Source organism: Epinephelus fuscoguttatus, linkage group LG1, assembly GCF_011397635.1.
Source record: "Epinephelus fuscoguttatus linkage group LG1, E.fuscoguttatus.final_Chr_v1".
NCBI lineage: Eukaryota > Metazoa > Chordata > Actinopteri > Perciformes > Serranidae > Epinephelus > Epinephelus fuscoguttatus.
This window is the reverse complement of record NC_064752.1, coordinates 6,199,348-6,226,572: the sequence shown is the minus strand read 5'-3', so window position 1 is coordinate 6,226,572 and position 27,225 is coordinate 6,199,348. Positions and strand designations below refer to the sequence as shown.

At 41.0% G+C, this 27,225-nt stretch overlaps 1 protein-coding gene across 1 annotated transcript; it reads right to left on the bottom strand.

Moving 5' to 3' along the window:
• Nucleotides 1–5,862: 5,862 nt before the first annotated feature.
• tgm8 (transglutaminase 8) lies at nt 5,863–26,207 on the bottom strand. Its single transcript, XM_049589607.1, has 15 exons — nt 26,052–26,207; nt 23,840–24,010; nt 23,028–23,282; nt 19,279–19,397; nt 18,805–18,933; nt 17,700–17,877; nt 17,365–17,500; nt 13,332–13,441; nt 12,270–12,385; nt 12,009–12,135; nt 11,691–11,920; nt 9,239–9,407; nt 8,882–9,045; nt 6,892–7,025; nt 5,863–6,631 (listed from the first exon to the last, which is right to left on the bottom strand). The coding sequence occupies exons 1-15, from the start codon at nt 26,074–26,076 to the stop codon at nt 6,484–6,486; spliced, it is 2,211 nt and encodes a 736-aa protein (XP_049445564.1). The 5' UTR covers nt 26,077–26,207; the 3' UTR covers nt 5,863–6,483.
• Between the last annotated feature and the right edge of the window lie 1,018 nt (nt 26,208–27,225).

Below are 27,225 nucleotides of genomic sequence, written 5' to 3'. Positions count from 1 at the left end.
CAACGCAGAGGTGGTGTCTTCTCCAGATGGATGAGGACTGATTGCTGATTAAAGAGTTGTGCAAAGGAGTTTCACCCAGGTGCATCAGAGATTCATAATCAGTAGTTAATCCAATAGAGTTCTGGGTCTTTCGATGAGATCTGTATTAACTGTTTTGAAAAAGGATGTGAAAAATGTGGGAAATTAATTAAACAAGTTGACAAATTTGTAAGAGAAGACCTCTGCTGTGCTGAGAAGGTGATGATAAACATGAAGTAGTTTCATTTATTATATTAATTAATTATATATCTATTTATTTATGGATACATTTCAATATTTATTATTCTTTTATTCATATCTGTTTTTATTTATTCCTGTATTTATTAATACTTGTGTCATTTTTCATCCTCCATAACGAGAGGCAGTTGTTGGCAGTGATAATCTTAATGTCAGGCCCCCTCCAGCAACACTCATCAAAGAAAATCACACAAGCGAAAACCAAAAAATCTAAAACATAAAACAGTGTAGACGTTAAAATAATGAAGGGTTACATTTATAATTGATTTGAAAATGATTTACACTCATCAGTCAGTGTGGAGCACCTAATCCTGAACAATGTTAACTAAGTTCTTACAGAGTACAGCTCTGACTCCAATATATATGTATAAATATATAAAATAGAAACACACATTATTTTTTACGAGTTAACAAATAGTAGTTTGTTAAATTAGAGGGTGTCCTGTTTTATTCTCGAGGTGAAAACTTGTCAGTGGTCCATCTTTCCCACTGCCATGAATGCATCATCAGACAGAGGGCAGCAGTTGGTAAGTTTCTATTTTTGAGAACAGGCTGAGTGAAAGGAAACGTTAAGGAGGAAATCTCGCGTTGTTTCAGTTTGTTGTTTCAAATCTCAGGTAAAATCTGCTGTTTCATCTGCCTTGGACTGATTCACTGTGCTTCAAGCCTTTCATACCCTTTATTAAATTTGGGATGACTCCTGACTGCACTCAAACTGCTTTCCTGTTATTATTTATGCTGATTTTCTGCATTTATTTAACGCAATTTTTTAAATTGTATTTTGAAATGTGACTCTGACAGAATTTGTTTTGCGCACTTTGCATTGCCCGTGTGTTTGACAGGTGTTATGATGTTATATTCAAGTGTCATTACATCGACTGTATGTTTCCCTGTAATCAACAAACTTCAGATCTATCGATTTTATTAGTTTCTTAGGAGCTGTACCTAAAGTACAGTGGCCCTGAAGGGACAAAACACAATGACATTTCAGAGGACAACATGTTGTGTTTCCTAAAATGTTGTTGTGTTTTGTAAAATGTTGTGTTTGTGACAAAGAAAGAAATCCATCACACAGTATCTCCAACATGTCTGTCAAAACATTTTATTTTGTTAATCAGGAGCTTTAAAATTGTATGAACCCTCATCACGCTGTCGACGTGGACATGAGTTATGAACAGTTTAACCAAAGAGCTATTCTTCCTTCATGGATAGTTTCACAAGAGGGTTTATAAACTTAAAGTGCACGTGTCTGCCACTGCCAAGATCAGATTGTTGTTATAAGTGCCTCATAACATTATAGAATCGTTCCCTACAGAGATAGACCTCTTCGTTAAGGATTAATGTAGGAGCCTAAATGCAGTTTTACATTTGTAACTTTTAAGATGAGGGTCCTATTATTGTTGCATTGTACCTTTAATTGCCCCTTCCTTACACTCTCACCAGTAATAGCAGGAGTTTTTGGATTTGAGAGAGGTGACTGCAGTAGAGAGATGAGCCACACAGTTTTGACCTCTTATCTCTTACATCTTTACCTTTTTCTTCACCTCTTTTTTCTGGATGATTTTAGATTTGGAAAGAGATGATTGCTTCTGTACCATCTTTGACTTTTTAAACTGTTAAACTTTATTGAGCGGTTCAGTGAATTTTTCTTGCACATGTGGATTAAGATGAAGGGGATGATTGGAGTGTCAAGCTATGGCTTCACTGATTAGAAACCTACAATTAAGATCCTTTTTATTCAACCAGAAAGCCCCGAAGTCGCCATCACCAAACCCGGATCAATGAGATCAATACAAAAAAATGTCTCTAAATAAACTGACCTTTTTTTTTCATTGATCTCAGCCTGTTAAACTTTTTTGTGGCCGTCCAACCCAGTTGCATTTGTGTGCGGGTATCGCCTCTGACGTCCCCTTTTTTGGTTGTCCATTGTACTGACGCAGCCAAGATAAACTTTTTGTTGCCCTAAGCTGCAGTTAAAATAGAGCCTTAATTTATCCATTTACCCCTTATTTATCTGCTTATCTTAACCAAACCAGAGTTGGGGATTGTCGGAAGAGAGAAAGGATGAGCCAAGATGAAAAAAGTAAAATTGAATTGATTGATTAACTTTTAAAACTTGCCTGTCTCTGTCGGGATCCTTTCCATAATGCAGACACTTATTCTAATCGGAGCCTGTCAGTGGCAAAAACAAACACTTACAGTGGGCATAAAGTGACATTGCATAGCTACCCCGAGTGGTCACATTGCAGCCTGTTTCGCTGCTGTGCACTCACTCAATACTTAAATTTAAAAAACTGTCCCTTCAGTCACGTAGACACAAAACATGGGAAAATAGGGTGCAGGTTGACAATTACTCACTTTGTCTTTGACTGATTAATAATTCTTTAGCTTTTCATTCCCTTTACTAAATTTGGGGCGACTTCTGACTGCACTAAACGTCATTTTTTAATTGTCTTTTGTGAAGTTGCTCTGACAAATCTTCGCCGTGTTTTCTTTGAATTGCCTGTGTGTTTGACTGGCGCTACAAATCAATTTGTCTTGCCTTGTTCTCTCATGTCATTAGCTGTCACTGAAGCATGACTGAATAACATGTGCGACAAAGGCAATTTACAATAACATGGGTGTTGTTCTCGCACCTTTCGGCAGCACTTCCTTCGGCTATGGTCACACTGCACTCACCCAGGCGACTGATCTGAGGAGCAAAGCAACATCAAGCACACGCTGCACAGTGACTGGTAAACTGCAGTTCAGTCAGTGATAACAGGTCAAACATGCCCCGTTTGGTCACGTATCATGATGTACTGGACCAAATGGGTTTGAGTTGAGTTACATGCAGCTAACTAACAGAGCCATGATGTGTTTGAGACCAATAACAAGGAAATCGAACGTGTATGTTTAGATTAAAAAACTCTGTCGACATCACGTAATGTGTGTTTCTTTATTTAGTGGATGCATTTTTGAGTCAAAGGTGAAACAAAAAAAAGATATGATGGGTTAGAGTGAGACTTGTCGTGCCGCCCCATTGACTTCAATAGAAGTGGCACCAAAGTCTTGCACCAATGCAAAATTCGAATGCTGTCACTGACGTAATGACCCTTCCTTTTTTTGAGAGTTTCCTTGAACTAAAGCAGGAAGTGGGTCTGTAAACTCTTCCTGGGAACCAAGAAGCAGTGGAGTGAGCTGGCTCTTTTCTACAGCTCCCATTTTACCCAAATATTGAACACCATACAAGGAGAAGTCGGAGCGGCTGTAGCACAAAATAGACCAAAATGCAAACAACAAATAAGTTTGGTTCTGACAAAAAATCCCAACTGTTAGTCGCATAGCCGGCTTTTTTATACCCTGCACCACAGACTGTATAAAGAAGTGAATGTAGCATTGCAGTGTTTCCAACTTTATCACTATAGATTCAATGACTTTTCAGACCCTTACGACTTTATTGCAACTGGCGACAAATTTTGCGACTTCTGTAGCACTGTAGTGTAAGTGCTATTGCTCTCATGCCACTCAAATGTTTTGAATCTAATTCAGCGGAGTATTAATGCTTCCATTAACACTTGATGACACCACCAATATGCAAATGAGCATATGACAACATCTGGTGACTTTTAGCAACGTTTGGAGCTTGTGCTGGTGACTATCGTTGGAAATAAGTCGGCAACACTGAGCCTCCGGGTCTGAGAAGTGAAGTTAATGCAGAAGTGCCTTAATGGTCACTAGATGGCGACTCTACTGTCTCTGAGAGAATGACTCTACTACTCACTTGATTTATTACCTTAGTAAAGGTTTTCCTGATGAGTTCATGGCCTCAATCACTAGTTTAATGTCCTCTTCAGTACAGCATGATGTTCATTTACTAAGTTATGGTCACACTTAGAGTAAAATAGACAATAACATGGTATGCTTCAGGGCGTGGCTACCTTGTGACTGACACGTCACTACCATGGTGGTTTGCTTGAGTTCTTAAGTGGGATTTATACTTCTGCATTGAATCAATGCCGAACCTACGGCGTAGAGCCTAAACTGTAGCCTGACGTTCACCTCCCCAGAAATGAAACTACATATCTCTGTCTATTTCTGTAAGCTGAAACCATTTCCCTCAGTGGAAACGAAGCTTTTATTTACTTTAATTTCACAGATAAGAAACAATAAATTATGAAGACAATAAAGCCTCCACAAAAAATAGCATTTTAAGTCTTGTGTGTGATTTATCCTGGCTTCATATGAGCAGAGGAAATATCAGCTCGTGGCTAGGCTAATGTATGCAGTGTAAAATGCCATAGGCTCGTGCTAATAATGTTAGCATGTTGTATTTGTGTATAAAACATGTTTAGTATAAGACAGTTGTTTTGTCAGTGAACCTTGTGAGTTATAATTGAGCCGAATTTTGTAACGTTACCTTTGTTAAATGTTGCTGTTGTCCCTGGCTTCATGTGAGTACAGGAAAAGCCCACTAGCTGCCAGGCTAATTTATACAATGTAAAATGCCATAGGCTTGTGCTAAAAACATTAGCATGTTGCATTTGTGGGGAAAATGTGTCCAGATAAAGACAAGTGTTTGTCTGTGAATGCTGTGAGTTATAGTGAAGCTGGTTTGTGTACCTGTGTTTGAAACTGTCTCTATTAAGCCATGTTTAATGTGTGTTTAATGTGTTTTGAATCAACTAAACTTGACAGCACAGAAACTAGTGTTTTGGAGGTGTAACTGCAGAGTGACACAGACACACCACCGCACAAGTATAAACTGCGTAGGCCACATGCGTAGGCTCTGCATAGAGCTGACACACAAGTATAAATCCCGCATTAGTCAGATCTTGGACCCTACAATAGCAGTGACGACACTTCCATTGACTCCTGTGGTATGCTGAAGTTAAGCCTCACGCGCCCTCTAGTGGGGCATGAGGGCATTACCTTCCCATCCAGAAATCCCATTCACTGACAGTATGTCTGACGTGCACTTGCTTGTAAGTTGATGAAAACAGCCTTGTTTTTACTTTTAGGTGTCTTGGTCATATTAAGTCATGCTTATAATTTGTTTATTTCAAAATGTAGAGAGTAACATTATGGTACACAGCTGTTTTTTTGTTTGTTTTACCTGTAAACAGGTCACCGATGCTCTTATTACGATAGATTATGGTAGATTATGCTTTTAGGTTTGCTTGACTTTGGAAACGCACAAGAATTCCTGGTCGGCAGCAATGCAGCAGTACTGAAGTTCAGTCAGTTCTTGGTCGGATATGCAACACGCTATCCCACCACTAGAGGGCACGTAACCAACTTTCCACATGACCAATGTGTGTTGCTACTCTGGTATTGTAGGGTCCTAGTCAGATCAACCTCTCACTGCTTTACAGCTCCACTCTCTTGTCCAAATATGGTCACTTCTGGCTCCAAACAACCAAGATGGCGATGACCAAATGCCAAAATGAGAGGCTTCAAAACAGGCCTTCACAAGCCAGTGGGCGACGTCATGGTGGCTCCTTCCACTTCTTTCACACAGTCTATGCCCTGCACCCACATTTGACTGAAAACAACATGCTCTTTCTTTTGGAAATCACTGAATGAAGTCAAATTAAAAATGGAAGATAAGATAAGATACACCTTTATTGATCCCACAATTGAGAAATTCCAGTGTTACAGCAGTCACGGGTAAAGAGTCAAATTAAAGATTTCAATATTTAAAAAAACTTGTTAAATGTATGCTTCACCAAAAGCTATAAACTGAAATGTACCTTATGATTTACGCTCATCAAATCTAACAGGTTCTCTTAATGATGCATGTTGCATTGAGTACTCCCACATCACCCTTTATAGAGAAACTCTACTTATCCACGGGACATTTTTGTCTTACTTTGTCTAAAAAGCACGACTTGAAATTGTGTATAGTTCTAGTAATTCCATTACGGCAAACATGTTCAAACTCTCAGACGATTTACTGATATTTATTTTATTTCACATGCTGAGGAGAAACTTATCAAAAATAGCCCACCACCACCCTCACCTGTTACAAAGCAGAGTCATTGTTGCACTGTTGTGGACACCTTACTGACATTAAAGGGATACTTCACCCGCATATGACCATTTGTATAATAATTACTCCCTGCGTGTTACGTTGAATTCTTGAAGAAAACTTTATATGCTTCCATACCTCCACAGTAAACCTTTCTGAGTAAACATATGTGACTCTCACTCAGCATCAGGGAGAATTTACTTCTCGATGTTGACCGGGCAAGAGACCTTGACGTCTTTGAAGCCGTTGCAGTCGAAGTCGGCCATGGCGGTCTTCTCACCGGCCTTGTATGGGTAAAAAAAGAACGTGACACGAGCTTGTATGTTTGGCTTCAGATCTGGAATCCTGTGAGTAACACAAAGAGTAAAAATAAACAAAAAGATTAGTTTGAGGGTAAAGCTCTTTATGTTGCCTGGTGTTGTCTGCATTATAAAAAGGCAACACAACTTTGAACGGATGCACTGTTTTGCCGTCATATGCCACAAACTAAAGCTGGGTGTCGAACCACAAAACCTTTTTGGTGCCGACTCAAATGTGTCCGTAGCGCCAAGTATCGAAAACTGTCAGGTACCAAAAGATGATCAGCTGTAAGAAAACACACTCACTTGACATCAACCTCATCTCGCCACAGGCCACTTCCAGAGAGAGTCAGATGGCAGTTTGTCAGCGTCTCGTTGGCCGGGTTCATGAAAACCACCTCCCCTCTCGCTCTTCGGTGGACTCGGGGCTTACCGAAAATCTGGAATACACACATTTTAACAGATAATTCAGATACACTCCGTCAGGAAACCAAACTGCAACCTCTTGAAACATCACTTCCCATCATGCATCAAGATGAGAGAAAAACAGCCCAAACACAAGATGTGCTTTCATGTAAAGAAGTTTGCAGTGTACGTTTACGGTTATATCTTCTTATATCATGAGCATCGACAAAGATAACAGTGTCTGAACAGAAGCAGGCAGAAGTAAAACTTATAAGTCCCTATCCCTTTCTCACATTTCTTCTTTTAACTTATACAATATTTCAACAAATTCAACAGTCTATTTACAACCCAATTAAATAAATAAGTAATAAACCCAGTTTATTTACAGTCAAAGTACCACCCAGTGTTGCTAAATAAATGTGCACTCCCCTAACACAACCTGTCCTCATCTATATATCTGCCAAAAATATCCTCTTTGTATATATTTTTTTTAATTGATTGATTGATGATTTATTGATGTCAATTATTATATTTGTCTCCCAAACTCTAACCAAGTAATAACATAACAATGGCCCACATTTAAGTAAAAGTACTGACACCACTTTGTGAAAATACTTTCTGCAAAATATTTTCAGCTAAATATACTTGAATTACTCAAAGTAAAAAGTATTTTCTCTGCAGTAAATGTTCCCTGTCAGTGTTGTACTACACTATCTGATGTTTTTGGATTATTATTACTGCTGCATGAGGCTCTGATCAAACAGAATGCATTTTGCAGACCCTAAAAAAGAGGGTGGGTCATGGGGAGTACCACCAGTTGGTCCAGGAGCTTCTCCTCGATGATGGCTGTTTCTACGCATATTTTAGGATGACTCGGGGGCAGTTTGACAACCTGCTCTCTATTGTCCAGCTTGGGGGATCCAGCAACCACTACCACCAGCTTCTCCTCCATTGTTTACCAACTGTAAACTTGTTGTTGGGAAGTCAGTGGCTTAGTGGATAAAGCAGGCGCCCCATGTACAAGGCTGCTGCCGCAGGGGCCCGGGTTCGACTCTAACCAGTGGCCATTTCTTGCACGTCACTCCCCCTCTCTCTCCCTCTTTCACACTTGTCTGTCCTGTCAATTAAAGGCTAAAAATGCCCAAAAAATATATTTAAAAACAAACAAAAAAAAAAACACCACAGAAGGCCCGCCTCTCAAATCATCCAATTGGACAAAGATGACGAAAGAAGAAACGTTCCGCTCTGAGATGAAGTTTTTCAACTCGATGTGTTTAGAGCGCTGCGGCAAAAATGCCAGGCGCCTAGAGCGCAGATATGCGAGGCAGGCTGCAACGCAAAACCGCAAGCAAAAAGCTTCATTCTCATTAAAAACAATTACAAAAAGCCGCCTCCAGCTGCTAAAACACTTTCCGTGTGATCAGGGCCTGTATGTTGCATTTTACTGTAGATGTTGAAGGTTGTGCTCATTTTAACTCCTAAAAATACTGTTGGGTAGTTTCGCCTACAGCAATGCATCATGTTCTATAAGATGAGTGAGGAAGATTCTGACATGCTTGTGAAAAATACAGACGTAGTGTGCAAAAGTCAATTTGTCTTGGGCTCTACACTCATATTGCAGCTATAAAAATACAACGTAGTACATCAGCAAATCAACATTATGCACCAAACGTAACAAAACAAACAAAAGATGAATGAATAAAAAACTTCAAGCGCGTTGCCATTATTTAAAGCTTTACTGAATTATATTAGTATTGCTATTACTATTTCATTAGTTTTTAGATAGTTTTTGTAAAATCCCAGACTTTGAGTGTGAGATGAGATACCAACGTGACAAAGCTGAACGAAGCCAGACATTACGGGATATTAGAGACAGAGGTTTTCTACTGACCTCCAGGGAAATGGGAGGGTCAAGCAGCACAACGTCATCATCAGCCAGGTACGTGTGATCTGGGTTCTCCATGTCTGTGACCACAGCTGATACGTTCATGCTGTCAGCATTAATCATGTGTTTATGGTAGATGGTGAACGGGATCTCGATAGGGATTGACAGAGCTTTGAGAGACAGAGAGGAGACGAGAGATTTAAAGTCGGTTCACAACAAATTCCATAAAAACATACAATGTTTTCTCACCTATCCATCATAGTGTCTAAACCTGCAGACAGTTTTGGTTTTATTTCTCCACCCTTTTATTTATCTGCCTCCAGCAGTCAACAGAAACACCTCTGTCCAGTGAAAGAGATTCACCTTTCCCAGGTTTCAGTGACCTCTCCATCTTCTCATGCTTGATGTTGACAGCTGGCCTGCCGTTGTAATGCATGGCTTGGACGCTGATGTTGATGGACAGCTTCCTGGCAGTACTGCTCTTCAGCTTCAGCTTCAATCTCACATCCTTCCCGTTTGTCGGGTGAGTCACCTGCAATGACAGGACGAAGACATTGATGAAGGGCCAACTGAAACTTAATTGAAACAAAGCTAAGTTGGTCTTTAATAAGGTTGATCTATTCAATGTTACATAAGAGTAATTATGCACTTGAGCTTGTGCTCTACCATGGGATGGTGAGAGTGTTTCTGCATGGGCACGCTATACAACAGTGCCAAAAAAACATTCCTTATTTGGGTGTGCTTTACACTAATAAATGTGCAACCCCATTCCATAATTACAGGTAACAGTTAAAGGTGTGTGTTTGTTTAAGCATGAGCCGGATTAGGGTGATTTTGTAACAGCTAAGAGGTTACTGTAGAACGGTGCTGGTATCGGCTGGTTTCCCGGCAGAGTAATGTGTATTTCAGACAGAGACGATCTTTGGTCACGTAACGCCAGGGCCACAGGCCAGTTTCCTTTCGGCGGAGCTGCGGAGCTGCCCTGCAGTGATCGTTTCAGCGTCTGGTCTATTTTCTACGCGAGCCGTGAGTGAATGTGTTAAACTGGGCAGTTATCCATGATAGAAAAACAGCCCCAAATATGACGGAGACAACAGCTGGGAGCAGAACTGCTTGTTGACCGGCGTAGAGAAATGCGCATCTGATGTAAACGGGCTCGCGCGAGAATTTCGGTGCGCTGTGATCGCTGCCCAAACGTACCTGAACAGCCTAGCACACAGGTATGTGTTGTGTCAGAGGAGAAACGAGCTGTTCACATTTCTGTCTTTGTGGCAGGTAACCATTCACAAACCTCACCGCACTTTAGGGACTGTTCTTTACTTATGAAGGGACTGTTCTTTACTTGTATGTTAATCAGTTGGTGCAGTTTCACTTAAGTAAAAAAAAAATGACTGAACAACTTTCACTTGTATTGGAGTAATATTTGACCAAGAGTATCTTTACTTTCACTCAAGTCATGTCGTTGAATACTTTGTCCACCACTGGTCAGACATTCATGTTTATATAGGGCAGATCCTGCTGTCGCAGTCTGGTCGAGCTAAAATCTTATGTCTCAACTGTCCAAAGGGGACTGAAGTCAGTGATTCATGTAAAATCCCTTAATGAAAGATTCTTTTTGCACTGTAGTAAGAATATTACAGAATTTGTTAACCCAAATATTACACCTAACTGTTGAAACAGTTATTCATATTTTAGCATACATTATTATTAATATTAGTGCACACTATTAAAATATTGATTGAGAATCGCATACAAGACCCAAATGACATGCTAAATAAAACTGATAGCAAATTACAACACTTAAAAGCTATTTTTATTTGGTTGGCTGGTAAAATATGTGCCTGGCTGGTAAAAAAATTTCACTTACCAGCCAGCCTGGCTGGTAAGTGAAAAAGTTAGTTTTGGACCCTGGGCATGACCCAGATATTGGTTGGTGAAGGTTAACCCCATCATTACTAAATTGCAACCTCCGAGGCTGAAAGCCAGCATGGAAGTGCCAAAGACTGCAGGTGCCACGAGTGAAAGAGTAACCGAAATGAGTGAGTCATGAAATAAACCAACCTTCAGACCCTCCTGTTTATTTTAAAAGCTGAAACCACCGCTGCCTAGTTTTTGTAGGTGTAACTGCAGAATGGCAGACACACCACTGCACAAGTATAAATGCTCACAACGCCGTAGGCCACAGTAAAGGGTCTGCCACACAAGTTTAAATCCCCCTTAACTCTGCACGCTGTTGTCTGTTAACATTTAGCCGTTGCTCAGTGCTACATCACCAGCCACATCACTGGAAGAAAATGTTGGCAGCGTATGTTTCTTCAAACCACAGATTCATCACATGTGCACATTTCATACGTATCATATCAACATCTCTAAACTGATGTAGTTTATGAGCTGACACTGTAATCTGGAGGTGGAGGAGAGGGTGGATGGCGTATCACCTAGGTGAGAAGACTGCCAAGCTGCAGACCACTGTTTGTGACTCACAAACAACAAAACCGGTTGTGATTTAGCGGGTTATTGCTGTGTTTCCAGCAACTTCTTAGCCACCAAACAAAGTTGTTTTTTGTCCCTGTGTTCCTCCCGGGGTAGTGCCACAGATAGCGGTTGGTTTTTACTGAGACATCGCTGCATTTCCAGCAGGGATCGGACCCCCAAAATGTGATCTTTTCCTAATCATAACCAAATGGTTTTTGTGCCTAAACCTAACCAGAGAAAAAAACATTGAGAAACAAAATTGAGACTAAAAATAAGATAAAAAACACCCTGATCAACTGCACTAAAGGGAAACTCAGGGACTTTGCTTTCTGTGACGCACCTCTTTAAACGTCATGACCACTGGTGGAACTGGAGCTGGAGGTGGAGCTTCCTCATTCTCATCATCTGACTCCTCCACCACTTCACCCTCAGCACCCTCCTCTGTCTCGACGCTGTCCTCCCCCTCTTCAGCGCTGTTGTTCTCCTCCACCTCTTCATCGCCATCAGTTGCAGAGTAGTCTTTGGTGATGTTGACGGCATACTTAAAGACAGCCCTCTCCTTATCTGACCCTATAAATGAAGAAATTCGGTCAATTTCCAGAGCCACTACTGTAGTTCAGTAGTTTGTGTGTATGATCTGTTTGTTAGGTGAACCCACCCTCTTTTGGTTTGTAGGTGTCGGTGACGTCCACCCTCTTTTTGGAGCCGACAGCCTTGGTGGAGGTATTGATACCAACTCTCCCAGGGAAAGACTCGATCTTTGTTTGTGAGCCATCTTCTTTGACCTGACAGGACAAACAAAAGAAACAACAAAAAGAAACAATGCATCACACAAAATCTGCAATCAAATTAGCTTTTGCTGCAGCCCTTGATTAAATGTATATGTTGATGAGGTTAGACTCAAGCTCTGCTCACTGACCAGCCAATGAACAACGTCAGCATTGACCTCAGCAAAGACAAAAGGGCAGTCATATATGAGGTCTACTTGTCCTTCCCGGATGGCTTTGACCGAGGCTGGACCGCAGCAGTAAACATCTACAGGAGAAGAGACAATTAAATCATGAAATGCTGTAACAAACTGCTCAACTTAAAGTAGATTTTTTTCCCACCACAGAAAACCACTGTCTGATCTGAATTCCTCACTTTGCTGCCACGTGATGGTCCTAATTGCTGTATCGTCGGCAACTGGAAAACGTTTCACCTCTTACCCAAGAGGCTTCGTCAGTCCTGAACTTAAGACTCCTCTTGGATAGAGTTTCCTTTTGATACAAAAAGAAACTCGCATATGCAACCATAATCTCCTGCAGTCAAAGAGAACTTCTACAGATGATAACTTTAAAAGGATACTTTGCAGATTTTCAACCAGCTTTGTGTCATAACTGTGGGTAGTATGTGTAAATGAGCTATGGTAAACTTCCCTCCATCTAACCAGCGCCTTCGTCTTCCTGCTCCCCGCCCAGAGAAACTCAACCTGAACCCCCCCCCCCGATAACTATGGTGATAATTTTTCGTCAATTACCTTTTTCTCCATGATGAAAACACAACGATGAAGAGCTAAAAATAGATCTTGATAATACAAAGTAAGACAAAATCGATTTTTTTTTTCGTCGATGAGACAAGACGTGACGAAAATGTGGTGGACCATCTGACATTGAAAGCGGAGAGCAGCCGTGCTTGTAATTTTCTTCACATGCTGCATAAGAGACAGAGACATGTCTACAACTAATAAGCATTTTTCTGCGTTATGAAAAGACTCTTTCCAGCAGTGAAATACTTCTTTAAAGGGGCTTTCCAGCCCGTTCTCATTCCCTGGTCATCATCATCTGCATCAAAGCATTGGACTTACGAGTGACACTGTTGATAAATTCTCAGAGTAGAAACAGGTCAGCGTGTAAAATCAGGGCGAGAAATAAGGTCATCAGAGCAGGGAAGAAAGTGCATCACATTTAAAGTTTATGGAGATAAACAAAGGAGTCCGTACTATCGCTCATCTCCTGCGGTGTTGGATCCAGAACTTGCCAGCCGTCATATTTGCCTGTTTCTGACAGGTCAGGGCGCTTCATGTACGACTCCGCCCACACGTGGAAGTTCCTTAAACACAAAACAGCATTCAGATTCTGCCACAGTGGTGCAGTGAGACTGAGATACATCACTGATAAACTGGATTTAGAAGAACCAGAACATTCTGGTCCAACACACACAGCATTCAGATTCTGCCACAGTGGTGCAGTGAGACTGAGATACATCACTGATAAACTGGATTTAGAAGAACCAGAACATTCTGGTCCAACACACGGCCTCCTGCTTGTTTATGGTCGGCTCTGTGCGTTGAATACAAACCAACTAGCCAACAGTTTGCAAGGCTGGGGTAGAGATGCATGCTCAAAAGAAAAGCCAACATTTCTGGTTGGAAGGAGAAACACAACTACTTTCAAACATCATGAAAGACTTGGATATCAACAGGTTTGTGGCTATGCGCAAATATGGTAAACCTCCCTCAGCCACCTTTTCAAGAAGGTGAGAAAACATTTTATTTTCTTCTGTTATCAGTAATGTGAGACAGGTAAATGAAATGAAACAGGTGCAGTTAACTCCGTATCATCTGAACCATCCAAAAAGTCAAACGAAAATAGTTCGACATTAAACTAGATGCAAAAAAATGCACAAGTACACACAAAATAACACAACAGCTCCAGCAGGCTCCTCCCAGTCACAGCTCTCTGCTGCAGACGAGTGCATTGCTTACATCAGCAGAGAGACGTCTCTGTCAGTTTGCCCTGAGCCTCAGCATTGTTTGTCTCTGTTGTAAAATGACACCACTATTAGAACATCTTAATACAGGCAGCCTGATGTAGGCAATAACCCACCGTTAAGTTGAACAACAAGTATGATAGTCTGGCGTAAACCACACCGTCTCCCTCCAACTCTCTGCCAGATTCGGGTTCACCAGCTGCCTGGTTGGACAGCAAATTGCTTTCCCACGTCCACAGGTCTAAACCAAAACTTAATTTGAAATAATATTTACATCTCCCACACTGCGCCTCTGATAATTAAATAAAGAAAAATGATGTGCAGTTTGGGGCTGCGGTGCGTAAAGAGGGCAGAGGAGGAGCATGTTGGTTTGGTTTCTGCCCCCTGGATTAGATGACATCACAATGGGGTCTGATCGCCAAAGACATTTCTCATACCTAAGTGCACCTGTAAATAAATTCTCTAAGAACCAGTCTCTCCTGATTAAAATCAGTTCATCTTTGAGTCCTAGTAGACAATGGTGCCAAGAAAAAAATCCCCTCAAGGCATTCTTGAGATATGGGTTCACAAGAATACAACGGACGAACAGACGCACAACCCGAAAACACAGCCACAGCTATCACTGGCATGAACGCATAAAACATTTAAAATATCAACAGTATTTAGTCATATTGTTTTCTGATGTTTTCTGTTTTTCTGGGTGGAGAATGGCGGCGCTAACAGACGCAGCAGCTCAGTGCTCTCTGAAACCTCCAACTCTGAAACCACATCCACTATGTGAGTGGATATGTGTGGCGCTGAGTGAGTCATCACTCTCGTACAGTTGAGACGAACTCTTCAATATTGGAATTGATTTGGGATGATTGTGTACGCATATGTGTTGTGTATTTATGACTGTCTATTCTTCTTATTTTTATATTCAGGCACGGCACAGCAAATTTCATTGTACTTCCTGTGCAATGACAATAAAATCTATTCTGATATCTGAATATAACACTTAAGGTGTCGGGAAAGACCCAAAAAAAAGTATTCAAAGCGTCATGGGAAACTTCAACTCTCCACCACAGTAGACAATGGTGACATTCTTTCTTGGTGGATCAAAAGTTCTTACGGTAAGTCACCACACCCAAACACCTCCACATGTTCAGATATAAATCAGGTAAAATGCCACAACGCAAAAGACATCACATTGTTCAGAGGTCAGATTATTTTGCTAGCTGCAGTTAGCAGGTAATGACATGCTGTCATGATAATAGGCCTGAGAATGTGTTTAATGTGAAACCTTTTTACTCTGATCCAACCTCTATAAACTGGGAACACTTTCTCATTAAAAACATGGCAGATTGCCCTTGTTAATTTGGTTTTTATTCATTTTTGTCATTTACTCAGCTGTAAGGAGTGGCACTGGTCTGGCACGATACTTTACACACCCATGGAAATTTACAAGACAGCGTGTCAATGAATAATTCAGCAGCATGTGAATATTATATCAGCACAGACACGGAAAAGGAATCTTTCAATGAATTCGAAAACGTCTGTAACGTGTGCTGCTAACCAGCTAGCTAACAGCTTAAAATGACTTGTGTAGTGTGACAGCATGGGTCCTTTTTTTTCCTAAATGCAGTGATATTTTGTAAATATTATTTTTGAATTATGATTGTAATGTTTTGTATACACATAATCTATCCACCTTATTCTTAGCCCCCATGATACCTTGCGCGAACTAGAGAAGCACTCAGAGAGTGCAGACCTCCGCCAAGTAGGTCATATTCCCTCCCCCTCTGCATCAGATTTTGCAGCCTGCATCACCATTAGGTTATTTGCATCACTATCATTATTAGGTTATATATGCCTTCACCATGGAGACACTGTGGTGTATTTATTTTGATTTTATTTTGTACCAACACAGAATATAATTTTTTTTTTGTATTTTTCACTTTCTTTTTTTCCAACACAGAACATTAATTTCAACTTTAGAATTACAACAATATTTAGCAAGTAAAAGAAGACGTGCTTTCCGGCCACCAGATGGTGCTATTTTCACCGTGTCATTAGAAATTGTAATTGCTGCTGAGGCTGTCAGACGATAGACTTCATTATTTTATCCACTTTGCTTCAATTGATCACCACCAAAATTTTATCATCTGTTCCTTGTCCCATTATCCACCTTTCCTGAAAATTTCATCAAAATTTGTTTGTAACTTTTTGAGTTATTTTGCAGACAAACAGACAAACAAACAGACAAACAGACAACGCCGGCAAAAACATAGCCTCCTTGGCGGAGGTAATTATGTGTTCAACTTCCAGCGTTGAGCCGAAACCAGTGATTTCCAATGGTAACAGTTTATTTACCGTACTCTATTCTTCTTTCCAAGAGTAACTGGGAAATAAAACGTGGAACACACCACCTGTTAAAGCTCAAACAGGATCATGTGATCATAGCTCTGCCATCTCTGACAGCCATCTCAAAGCATTGTGTTTTTTTTTTCTTTTTCAACTGAGCACGCTAGCAATTAACTCGCCTTACTCCGTTAAAATATCGTTAACTTTAACATGGCCCGAGCTAGCTTAAGGTTAACATCTGTTCCTTCTGAAGAGGATTTCTGATTTCTGATGAATATGAATGATACGAACATAATTCAGTATTAACTGTAGCTCCATGTAAAGTGAATAAATGTGATGCTTCACAGCTAATCCTCCGCTCATCTGCATTAGCAACGCAGTTTACACGTTTTTTTAACTTCCGATATAAAAACTGTTCTGAGCGAAACATGAAGCTGAATTTAGCAGCAGACTTCAGTTATAGTCATATAAAGTAGTAGTTAAAGAAATAACTTTTGGCATTCGTTTTTTTATATGATATAATGGACGTACGGTAAATCAGTAACACATTCTCAACCCTAATGACTAAATACATATTTCAATGTATGTTGCTGAGTTTATTTTATAACGAGCAATTTTCTAATGTAGATTGAGAATGAAGTCAGACGGGGAAAGACAGGGATCATGTACTGACGTTGAGTGACGGACCTGTCAGTCTAAGTGTCATTCTCTTCTGCTAATTCTGATTTGATACTTTTTCGCTATGTCTCGTGAAACTTTATTTCTCATATCAATGGCCCTCAGGAATAAGGTGCATGTGATCAATCAGTCACATTACAGATCAATGTATTGAATTTAAGGAAACTGGAAACTGAAGGACAGAATGTGGTGGGACGTGTTTTAATTTTGATGGACTTGTATTAAAGCGCTGTGTGTCTCACCAAACACTGTCCTGGCTCTGTTTTGGTGTGACTCCCTCTTCGGCGTGAAACCGGTCGATGGTCAGATTTCCATTGGTGTCGTGGGCTGACGCAAAATTGGTGATTGTACGGGTGGGGACACCTAGCAGACGCATCACTGGAACCAAACACAAAGATTTGAGTCATTCCAGTAAGTCCCAAACCTAAACACATTCAATCTACAATCATATAAAACAGAGAGGAGACACAAGTCCATACATTTGAGTCAAAAATTGTCAGTTAAGTTTGCGATGACTCGAGTTGATAATTATCTTTACAGATGTTCCAGGTGTGGGACCTGCAGAGTGAGACGTTACCTGAGCACATCACACCAGCGAACACCCAGCACTGCCCGTACTTGACCGGTTTGCAGTCGCTGTCGTACCAGCGTTTAAGGATGGGGTGACTGCCACTCCAGTGAGAGGGTGAGAACCCGCCTTCAAAACTGCCTCCCCAGTTTCCCTCCAAGACACCGTGGTCATCTTCAGAATTGATCTGGAAGAAAACAAGGAAACTCTCATTCTCATAATGTGACTTTTTTTTTGCCTCAAAATCACAACTCCAAAGAATGACCCTAAAACCGTGTCACATGAGACACATTTGCCAAGTCTTTTTAATGTTTTTATATGTGGCCTTTCAGTATAATGAGTAATTTTACTTTTAACCCTTTAGTGATTTGACAGGCTGTGGGGGAGGGGCATGAAGTGGATATCATGAGAAACACTGAAGGTGGGGATGGGTCATGTGGCTTCATACCACCGTTCAAAAATATACTGATAAGGAACCACCCCTTTATTTCTCTCTCTCTCACACACACATACAGGAGCTAGTGTGAAATTACATAGGAGAAAAACACAGTTTGAGCACCTACTGCTTCGCCAACCTGCCTCCCTGCACAGACGAGTTCTTGACTCCACAGTGTCGCATGTCAAAGTATCTTTGTGCAAGATACTGAACCCCAAATTGCTCCCGATGCCTGTTCCATTGGTTTGTGGGTATGTGTGGATGGTCACTGAACAGCAGGTGGCACCATGTATGGTCGCCTTGGCCACCAGTGTGTGACTGTGTGAATGTGACGTAGTGTAAAAGCACTTTGAGTGGTCAGAAGACTAAAAAAAGCGCTATACAAGGGCAGTCCATTTACAGTTTACTCAAGTAAGTTACCCAAGTGCTTCCACCACCACCACCATCTTAGTTTATCATGTTAGCACGATAATACTTGCTAATTAGCACAGAAAACCCAAAATAAAAACCCTACTTTTACTCTCATTACTTTAATTTGTTGCAGACTCCATCCCCAGCCCCAACATGGCATCACTCTGAATCACATAACGGCCGGATTTTGACACACAACAGTCAGAAATGTCGGCCTGTAAACGCTTTGCTGCTGTAAAAGGTTCGTGGAGTTGTCTTGTGTCCTACCATGGCGCTGATCACGCGGCCGACGTAGACGGGGTCGCTGCGAGAGGCAACATCCTCAGCTGGGTTCTCATAGTGTTTGTGGCTGACGTCCAACATCTTTAAAGAAATTTTGACCATGTCTTCCTCAAACTGGACAGAAGCAGACAGGAAGAGAGGTGAGGAGGTGCAAGTTCATGTTACTGATGGCAACACAGTGGTGTTAAACTGAAGATGGGGTTATTATGTAAACTTTATAAGAGACATCATCTGCTCTTATTTTATATCAGACTGCAATTATTGATTATTTATGACATATAATAATAAACCCTAGAGATTCATGATATACTGAATCAAGGCTACGTATTCAGTAGTGGTTAAATTTCACAATTAGGTATTCAGTTGCTTATATATGTTTATATATATATATATGTATATATGTATATATATATATATATGTATGCTTATTTGTGTGTGTGTGTGTGTGTGTGTGTGTACCTGTCCCAAGTCCCAGTCTAGAGGCATGATGTAGTTTTTACTTCCTCTGTACAAGACTCCTTGTTCATTCAACACATACTCCTCCACCTCCTTCTCATTTTCCATGTACACCTGGTCGTCTACAGAGAGTGAATACATGCAGACAGACAGACAGACAGACAGATGATAGTGTTCGGTTAAGAAGTATTCAAATACTTTACTTCAGTAAAGTCCTGCATTCAAAGTCTTCCACATAAGATAACATCAGCATTATCAGTAAAATGTATTTAACGTATTAAAAGTAAAAGATAGCAGTATATTTACTCAAGTACTGCACTTGAGTACAAATTTATTATACTTTACTCGAGTTGCCACTTTGCCACCTCCCGAATTATGACAGTTGCCCCCCCAGAAGACGTCGAAACAACAGGTTGGGGGGATCGAAACTTGTACAAATTCTGCTTACCTGTAATCGTAAATATTACAATATTTTTCACGTATTTGTGCCAGGAAGAATCTTGTAAAACGATTTCAGACACCCCTAAAGTGGACCGCACCATTTCTTAACATTGAAGTTAGTCGTCTCATCTACCTGCCTCACTGCCATCACTGCAGTGGCTCCTGATCTCAGTCTTCATTAAAGTCTATGCTCACGTGTGTAGCTCAAGCAAACGAAAATGCATAACTCTATGTTTTATTACAAATGCAAAGTCACTTACTCATCACTGCATTCCTTATGATGTAGTGGTTTGGATGTCACTGACCACTCGTAGACAAGAGCACTGGTATATCTTTATCTATAAAGCAATATTGGGCAAACTTCCAGCTGACTTCTGCACCCTGCTGTGTGTCGGCTCTGGTAGTTACCAGCTACGCTCCTCTAAGTGGTTGCTTTTTAATGGTCTTAACAGATCTGGGGAAAACTGCATTTTCCTACTATGCATCATAGACATGGAACAATCTTCAAAAAGATCTAATATAAGAAACACTTATATCCACTAATGAATTTAAGGGCATCATGAAGAATGTGGTGACAGAGACATGTGCTTGTTTTTCTTGAGAGGCCTCTATGTTTGAATAGTTGTTGTTTTATGGTGGATTTTTGTATTACGGTATATGTTGTATTTGTTGCATTTTAAATACTCTTCCTGATTATACTTATATACTCCTACGTAGGGCTGCACGATTCTGGAAAAAATGAGAATCACCATTTTTTGGCTTATAATTGAGATCACGATTCTCTCATGATTTTTTTCAACATAAAGATATATTGTGCTTATTTCCTGATACAAAAGGAAAAGTAACAAAAATTATAAATAAACAATAAAAAAATATCATTACATAACAAAACCTATGATTGTGCCTGATACAAGAGACACAATGCACATAAACTCTGGTCAGCAGAGAGGGAATACTCCTGTTTTTAGCTTTAGTCTCTTGTCTTTTCTTACAGCTTTTGAACAATTTTAACAATAATATCAATGCTGAACAACATTTTTCTGAGGTAGGTATTCCAGGCCTGGAATTAAGTCAAAATTAAATGTTTCAACACCATGCATTTGACAGGAGTATTCACCTAACATAGCCTACATATCTGTAATTATATAACTATTTATATGTCTCCGTATATTTTTACAAAAATCCTCAATATTTTATTTGCCTTTAAAAAATCCTGTTCCTTCATTTAATTTGACAATGTTTATCGTATTGTAATATATGTATTAGTTCTCTACAGGATCTTGTATGTTCTTTAATGTGTGTTCAATTTATTAAAAGAAAAAAAAAAGTTTTGGTGAACCCTGCAGCAAAGTGAACCCTCTTCCTCAGAGAGGATCTTTGCCCCCCACTTTGTTCCTGACGGCAGAGCAGAGTGATCCATCTTTCTTCTCAGGGGATCTTTGTCCCATGAGAGCAGGCGGCTGTTCTCCGTCCGTGTCCGTGGTGTAAACATCTTTCGCTGGCGATTTGACAGTCACTAGAAGCACATTATGACCCTTTGTAAAAGTTTCTGTGTGGTACCTGTGTTGTACATGAGCTAACGTTAGCGGCTAAGGACTGAGAGGCTGTCCGGTGTGTGTGTGTGTGTCTGAGGAGTGTCAGTACGTTAACTTGCCGTAGCCTTGCTGTTTGTCATGTTAATGTTATCGTCAGCAGCCCTGAATAGCTTGTAAAGCTTTAGCATAGTTAGTTAACACATTTGTTATTGGCCCATGTGTTTACTGCTACAGAGAATTAATAAATCTTTGGTTTATTTGCACAACGTCGCCTCTCTGCCGTCTTTTATCACGTTTGCTAACGCTAAGTTAACTTTACCAGCAGGTCTGTATGAGGCACAAAATGAGGCTACAGTGTGCAGTGTGTTTCCCCACGTCTCGCTGCTTTCCAAACTGCCGGCTGGCTGGTGCTCTGCATCACGTGGTATAATGCTGTGTCGTTGGGAGCGCTTGTTTTCATGCAGATGATGTCCTGACTGCCAGCACGGGCGGGGCCGGCAGAATCGCCGTCATTGAAAAATTAGATTGCATATGCATATGAATCGAGATCACGATTTTATTACGATTAATCGTGCAGGCCTACTCCTACGTAACAACTGACATATGGCTAAGCCCCGCCCTCAAACGCGATGAGCCAATCACAGTGCGTATAGCCATTCCCATACACTCGGACATTCTCTGCCTGGACGTCCATTGAAATGCATTACAGAAAGTCAGTTTTGTTCGGTTTTATGAGCTTTTTCTGAGATTTGAAGTTTAAAAATGGTCAAACGGTGTGCATGGGGTACATGCAACTCTGACACAAGGTATCCTGAGAGGCTGGGCGACGAGGTGTATTTTTTACCCTTTAAACCACATCTCAACCGAGAAAAGTGTCTCCTTTGGATAAAGTTGTGTGGTAACGTTAGACCACAACATCAACTCACCGTGAATAAGATTAACAATGATGTCTACATCTGTTCTAAGGTAAGTCAACATCGTGTTTGAGGCAACATATTGTCACTTTGCTGGAAAGAAATATAAAGTTATCTTTAACATCTCTAGCTAACGTTAGCTAAAGTTAGCCTAATGTTAGCTCCTAGCTGCGTTGTTCATCATGTCACCTTGTTTGCTGGGAGTTCATTAGCCTATTTTGTTCTAGTTTTGTACTTTGGTGATCGTACATCATTGTTAGCTGTTGTCCAAAGGGCTCTAGTTAAGCTAACGTTAACTTCTGGAGATTAGCTTCATTAACTTATCTGTAATGGCAGAGATAACAAAGGTTGGCAAACGTTATGCTGAATGATTCAGTGTAAATACTGTAGCACCAAACTAACGGAGAGACACTCTTGGTAAAGATGGTAAAAAGGCCATTATCCTTTTCTCATATTCTGAGCCAAAAACCTTAACTTCAGTGGCACTTTAACTTGTTGTCTTTGATGGCGATGGCAACGAGATGCGGTTCACAAGCGTACACTGTGACCTGTAAATTTTGGCTTGTAATTTAAGCTTTTCATCGACCTTCTCAACAATAAAATGATGAATATATCCCTCCAATGCGTAGTTTAGGCCCTTTTGTTACTTCTCAATGACATCTGATTGTTATGTCTCCAAAAATAACCAATTGCCTCCTGCGAAATGCTGTGTACTGTGACACCTGCCATAGCGCCGGTCACTGAATATTGATTGTTTGTCCGAGTGAGTGGAGGGGGGCGTGGCTTAGCCATAGGTCAATTTGAATGCAGGACTTTACTTGTAACAGAGTATTTTAACAGACAAGACAGATGATTGACCTACCGCGACACCAGGGGTTGAAGAGCACCACAGGCTTTGCCAGCAGTTTTTCCTCGTCCCTGTGATAACCCATGATGGTGTACTCCCCTATGGGGGCGTCAGCTGGGGGGGTGATGATGAGGACCAGTTTGCCCGACTTTGGGTCAGAGTCTTTGTGAAGCTCCACCTTCCACACTGCCTTTGCTGATGCTGACCAGTTCGCAGTATCTGGGATGCCGAACGTTGATGCTGTCCCCGAGTCCTCGCTTGGATATTCTCCTGCAGAGAGGGAGTCAGACGTTTCATTTACTGATGTAACAATCCATCCATTCATCCATTCATTCATCCATCCATTGGTTTAAACAGACCATCCAATTAATGCAGTGATGTGATATTTCACTAGCTGTCAAGATCCCTCAAACTTTAAGAAGTGAAATTAAGGAAAAACTGTGGGAAAGTTTCAAGCTAACTTAAAATGTAGTTTTACAATCTTAAGGGGAAACTCAGTACCTACTAGAGTTGAGCTGAATACTCAGATTAAAATGCATGAAGTCTTACTTTATCTTATTTCTTACACGTGTAGAAGTGTGCATATTTTCAGTTACTGCTGCTCTGCTAAGCTAAGACGCTAACGTTAACTTCCCTGTCGGGCCAACGCTAACTCTTCTGTCTCGCTAACGGTGACAATATTTCATTAATAACAATTCATATGTTTTTATACAGTAAAAAGATGCCACATGGTCGGAGTTCTTTCCAGATATTACTGTGTTTTGGCTTCGTAGAGCAGAACAGACCTCAACAAATACTCAAAACAAATAACTTAATGAAACACCAACCTGTACTTGCAACAATTTTGAGTGGGTGAAGTTTAGAGTCAAAAGGTTTCGTCAGTTTAACCTCCACGTCGAAGGACTGGCCTCGCCTCACAATCAGCTCCTCAAATGAGATGTCACTGGTGCGGTGTAGAAAGTTGTTCTTCATGGGGGAAGACTCCACAGAGTCAAAGACTGAAAGAGATTAAAAACAAGCAACCATGAACAAGTTAATACAATACAACATTTATTTATTTATTTGATGGCAGTGATATTTAATCCACCTTTTATAAAGAGCAAATCTCGAGTAGAAGAAAAGTCTAATTTATCCGTGACAAACACGAAGATAGTGACCATAATTTAATTAATTTGCATCAATCAAATATAATGTCTAACATTTACTTGACCATCTCTTTCATATCCAAAACAAATCAGATTAGTGCAATTTTTATGGTTGTCATCGTAGTCATAGACATGTATACCAGGGATGCATGATACTGGATTTTTTTTACTGGATTTTTTTGCTCATTGTGCAAATTTAGAAGAAGCATGTTGGCCGATTCTGGTAGTTCATTTTAAAGCTGATATTGGCCGATACTGATGATGTACTGATAATATCGTGCATCCCTTATACGTAGACGCTTAACTACAGAGACCAAAACCTGTTTTTCTTTGTTTGTTTTGTGTATCAGGCTGTAAACATGTTTATTTCTGCTGTAAAGTTTGGCATTTTAACATGGGGGTCTGTGTGGATTGGCTCGCTCTGGAGCCAGCCTCAAGTGGCCATTTAAGGAACTGCAGTTTTTGGCACTTGAGTGTTAGCTTCATTTTCAGCCTTGGAGATTGCAGCCTGGTGCTGACCCAGGTGAGGGTCACGCTTGGCGCTCAGGTGAGGATGTGGAGAGACCCAGATTCACCTCGACAAACTGGCTGAGCATGTTGACAACTGGCGTGCTGTTTCTGGCAGAAACTGGAGCAGGGCAGGGGTGGACAGGCCAGGTTGTACATGCAACCACTTTTGGCAGAGTTACAGTATGTGGTGAAGAAATGTGCTTGGGTGGGGCGTGATGCAACAGGACAGTCTAAGAGAAGAAAAGAAAAATGCTCGGCTCCACCTCAGGCCCCCCAGAACAGCAGCCTGGAAAATCATGTCAGCCCCCTCCCCGAAATCTTGCGGGGGCGATGCAGTCACGCACAAACACAATCCAGACTCTGATAAAAGCAGTTTCAGCCGCCAGAGGCAATTTCATTCAACGCTGTGTGTGATACGCAGCAGAGACAAGTTTGTGCAACATGAAATGACCCCTTGAACATGACACAGTAAGTCTGAAATACCTTTACAGTACCTGTGCCTCAAATGTCCCGGAGGCAATTCTTGACAAGCAATGACTTAGTTGAAACTTTTAACTGTTGAGTTTAAGTTTGTCTTTCCATTGCTCCTTTGTCATGAGCTTGTTTTAAACCCCAACGTTGCACTTACAAATAAATATTTTTATATTAACAATAGATCAAATGATAATGTATAACATGAAGGATCTGCTTCCTTTGACGAACCCACAGAGAGTTATCACCTGATGCCTCAGCTGTCGTCAGCTCTACGGAGCATTTTAACCTCAGCTTCTTGTTTTTTTGTGTCTCGCCACAGTCATATGAACACTTACAGCAGCAGCTGGCATGAGAACAGGCTTTGACCACCAAACCACAGACAGACACAGTTTGAGACAAACTGAAAACATGTTTTCTGAATTAAGCTGCTAAAAAGACAGTAAAATAACAGCTGATAAACAGCATTGTCCCTGTTGCTTTTAATTTCTTTGTAGTTTTTTGTGTCGTTGTTGTTGTTTTGTTTCTGTTTTTCTGTGAGACACATTACACCTTGCTATGAAAAACCACATGCCAGACAGCTTCATACGGAAACCGGATATGTGACTGAGCCCATGTGACCCGACAGCAGCAGCTGATCTGTGAGGATTTATTATGTTGATTTAATTTACTGTTTGAAGTACATACCAAGCTGTATGCATCATCCCCCAAACTTCCAGCTGACTGTACAATACCGTGTGCTTCTGTCTAAACACATTACGCAACCAGATACAACATTACAGACTGTATTCATGTACAGCACAATACAGTGCACGCAATCAGGTTTGGGGTGTGGATGCAGAGACCGACACAGGACAAGATAAAACGTCAAAGTGAAAACAGATACCTTTGATAAAAACTCTAGTGTACTTACTCGACGTAGTCCCCCCTGGCATCATTAGAGGAGCCTCACACGTCCCACAGGTTCTACTGATTCGAAGACAGTACAATGCAAACTGACAGGTTGTGTGCAGCGCACTGACCGATGAACCAGCTTTGGCTGATTTTAAAGACCTGGCAAGCCCAGCCCCATTCTCACATTTACATACAACACATCTTGCAACATGGATTTTTTGATTTTTTGCGATCAGACTGAAGGTTCGGTTAAGCATTGAATGTTTTTAGCAGGCTTGTAACAGATGTCTGTTCACTTTGCTGCCATCACATTATATTATGATTGTGTGTATGTGATTGCATTTCATACTATACTGTGGGATGTGTGCAGACGCTTCCTCAGCTCCAGTTATATGGGCAGGTAGCAACTTGTGTAACTAAGTGTTTATGACAATAAACAACGCATTGATGGTCTGCACACTGACATAAAAATGAAAGTCAGACATGGTTTGTGAGTGCTGATGAAGATTCATTCATTCATTATTTCTAACCGCTGGACTCTGGACAGGTTGCCAGACTATCAAAGGACTGACACATACTGTAGATTCACGCCACACTCAAACCTACAATTTCAATTTCAAGTCACCAGATAACCCAACCTGCATGTTTTTGGACTGTGGGAGGAAGTTGGGGAATCCAGAGAAAACCCACGCTGACATAGGGAGAACATAAAAACTCCACAAGGAGGACCCCCGCCTGGCTAGCAGGTTCAAATCTGGAACCCTCTCACTGTGTGGCAACAGTGCTAACCACTGCACCACTGTGCTGTCTGGGCTGAAGAGGAAGGAGGCACATATATCAAGTTGCCAAAGTTATTAATTATTATTAACTGCAGCCTCCTCTCCCTCCTAGCCAGGAGCTTTCCACCTCCCCTCTCTCGCTCTGATTACAGAAGTGTTGTCTGGTGCACAGGAGTCACCACAGCTGCTCATCATCTTCAATCAGCTCAGCTTCAAATACCAGGCTCCAACTCCAGCACGCTGCCAGATCGTAGACTCTGCTTACTAGTCAGTCACGTTCAAGCCACCTTGTGAATCCTGTGCTTTTGATTAATGCACCTGCTTCTCTGTACCTGCAGCGTTATCCAGGTCTGCTGCCTCCTGCTCCACTCCTTCTCCACCTGGTAACCATCTGCCATCACAGCAGCTTGCCTC

Bases quoted from the DNA above. Each gene is read 5' to 3' on its own strand.
- tgm8 (XM_049589607.1), bottom strand. From the start codon at position 26,076: ATGATGCCAGGGGGGACTACGTCGA. The intron at 24,011-26,051 runs GTAAGTACACTA...AATCTCTTTCAG, and splicing joins GCCAGGGGGGACTACGTCGA to TCTTTGACTCTGTGGAGTCT. The intron at 18,934-19,278 runs GTACACACACAC...GCTTCTGTCCAG, and splicing joins TAGACTGGGACTTGGGACAG to TTTGAGGAAGACATGGTCAA.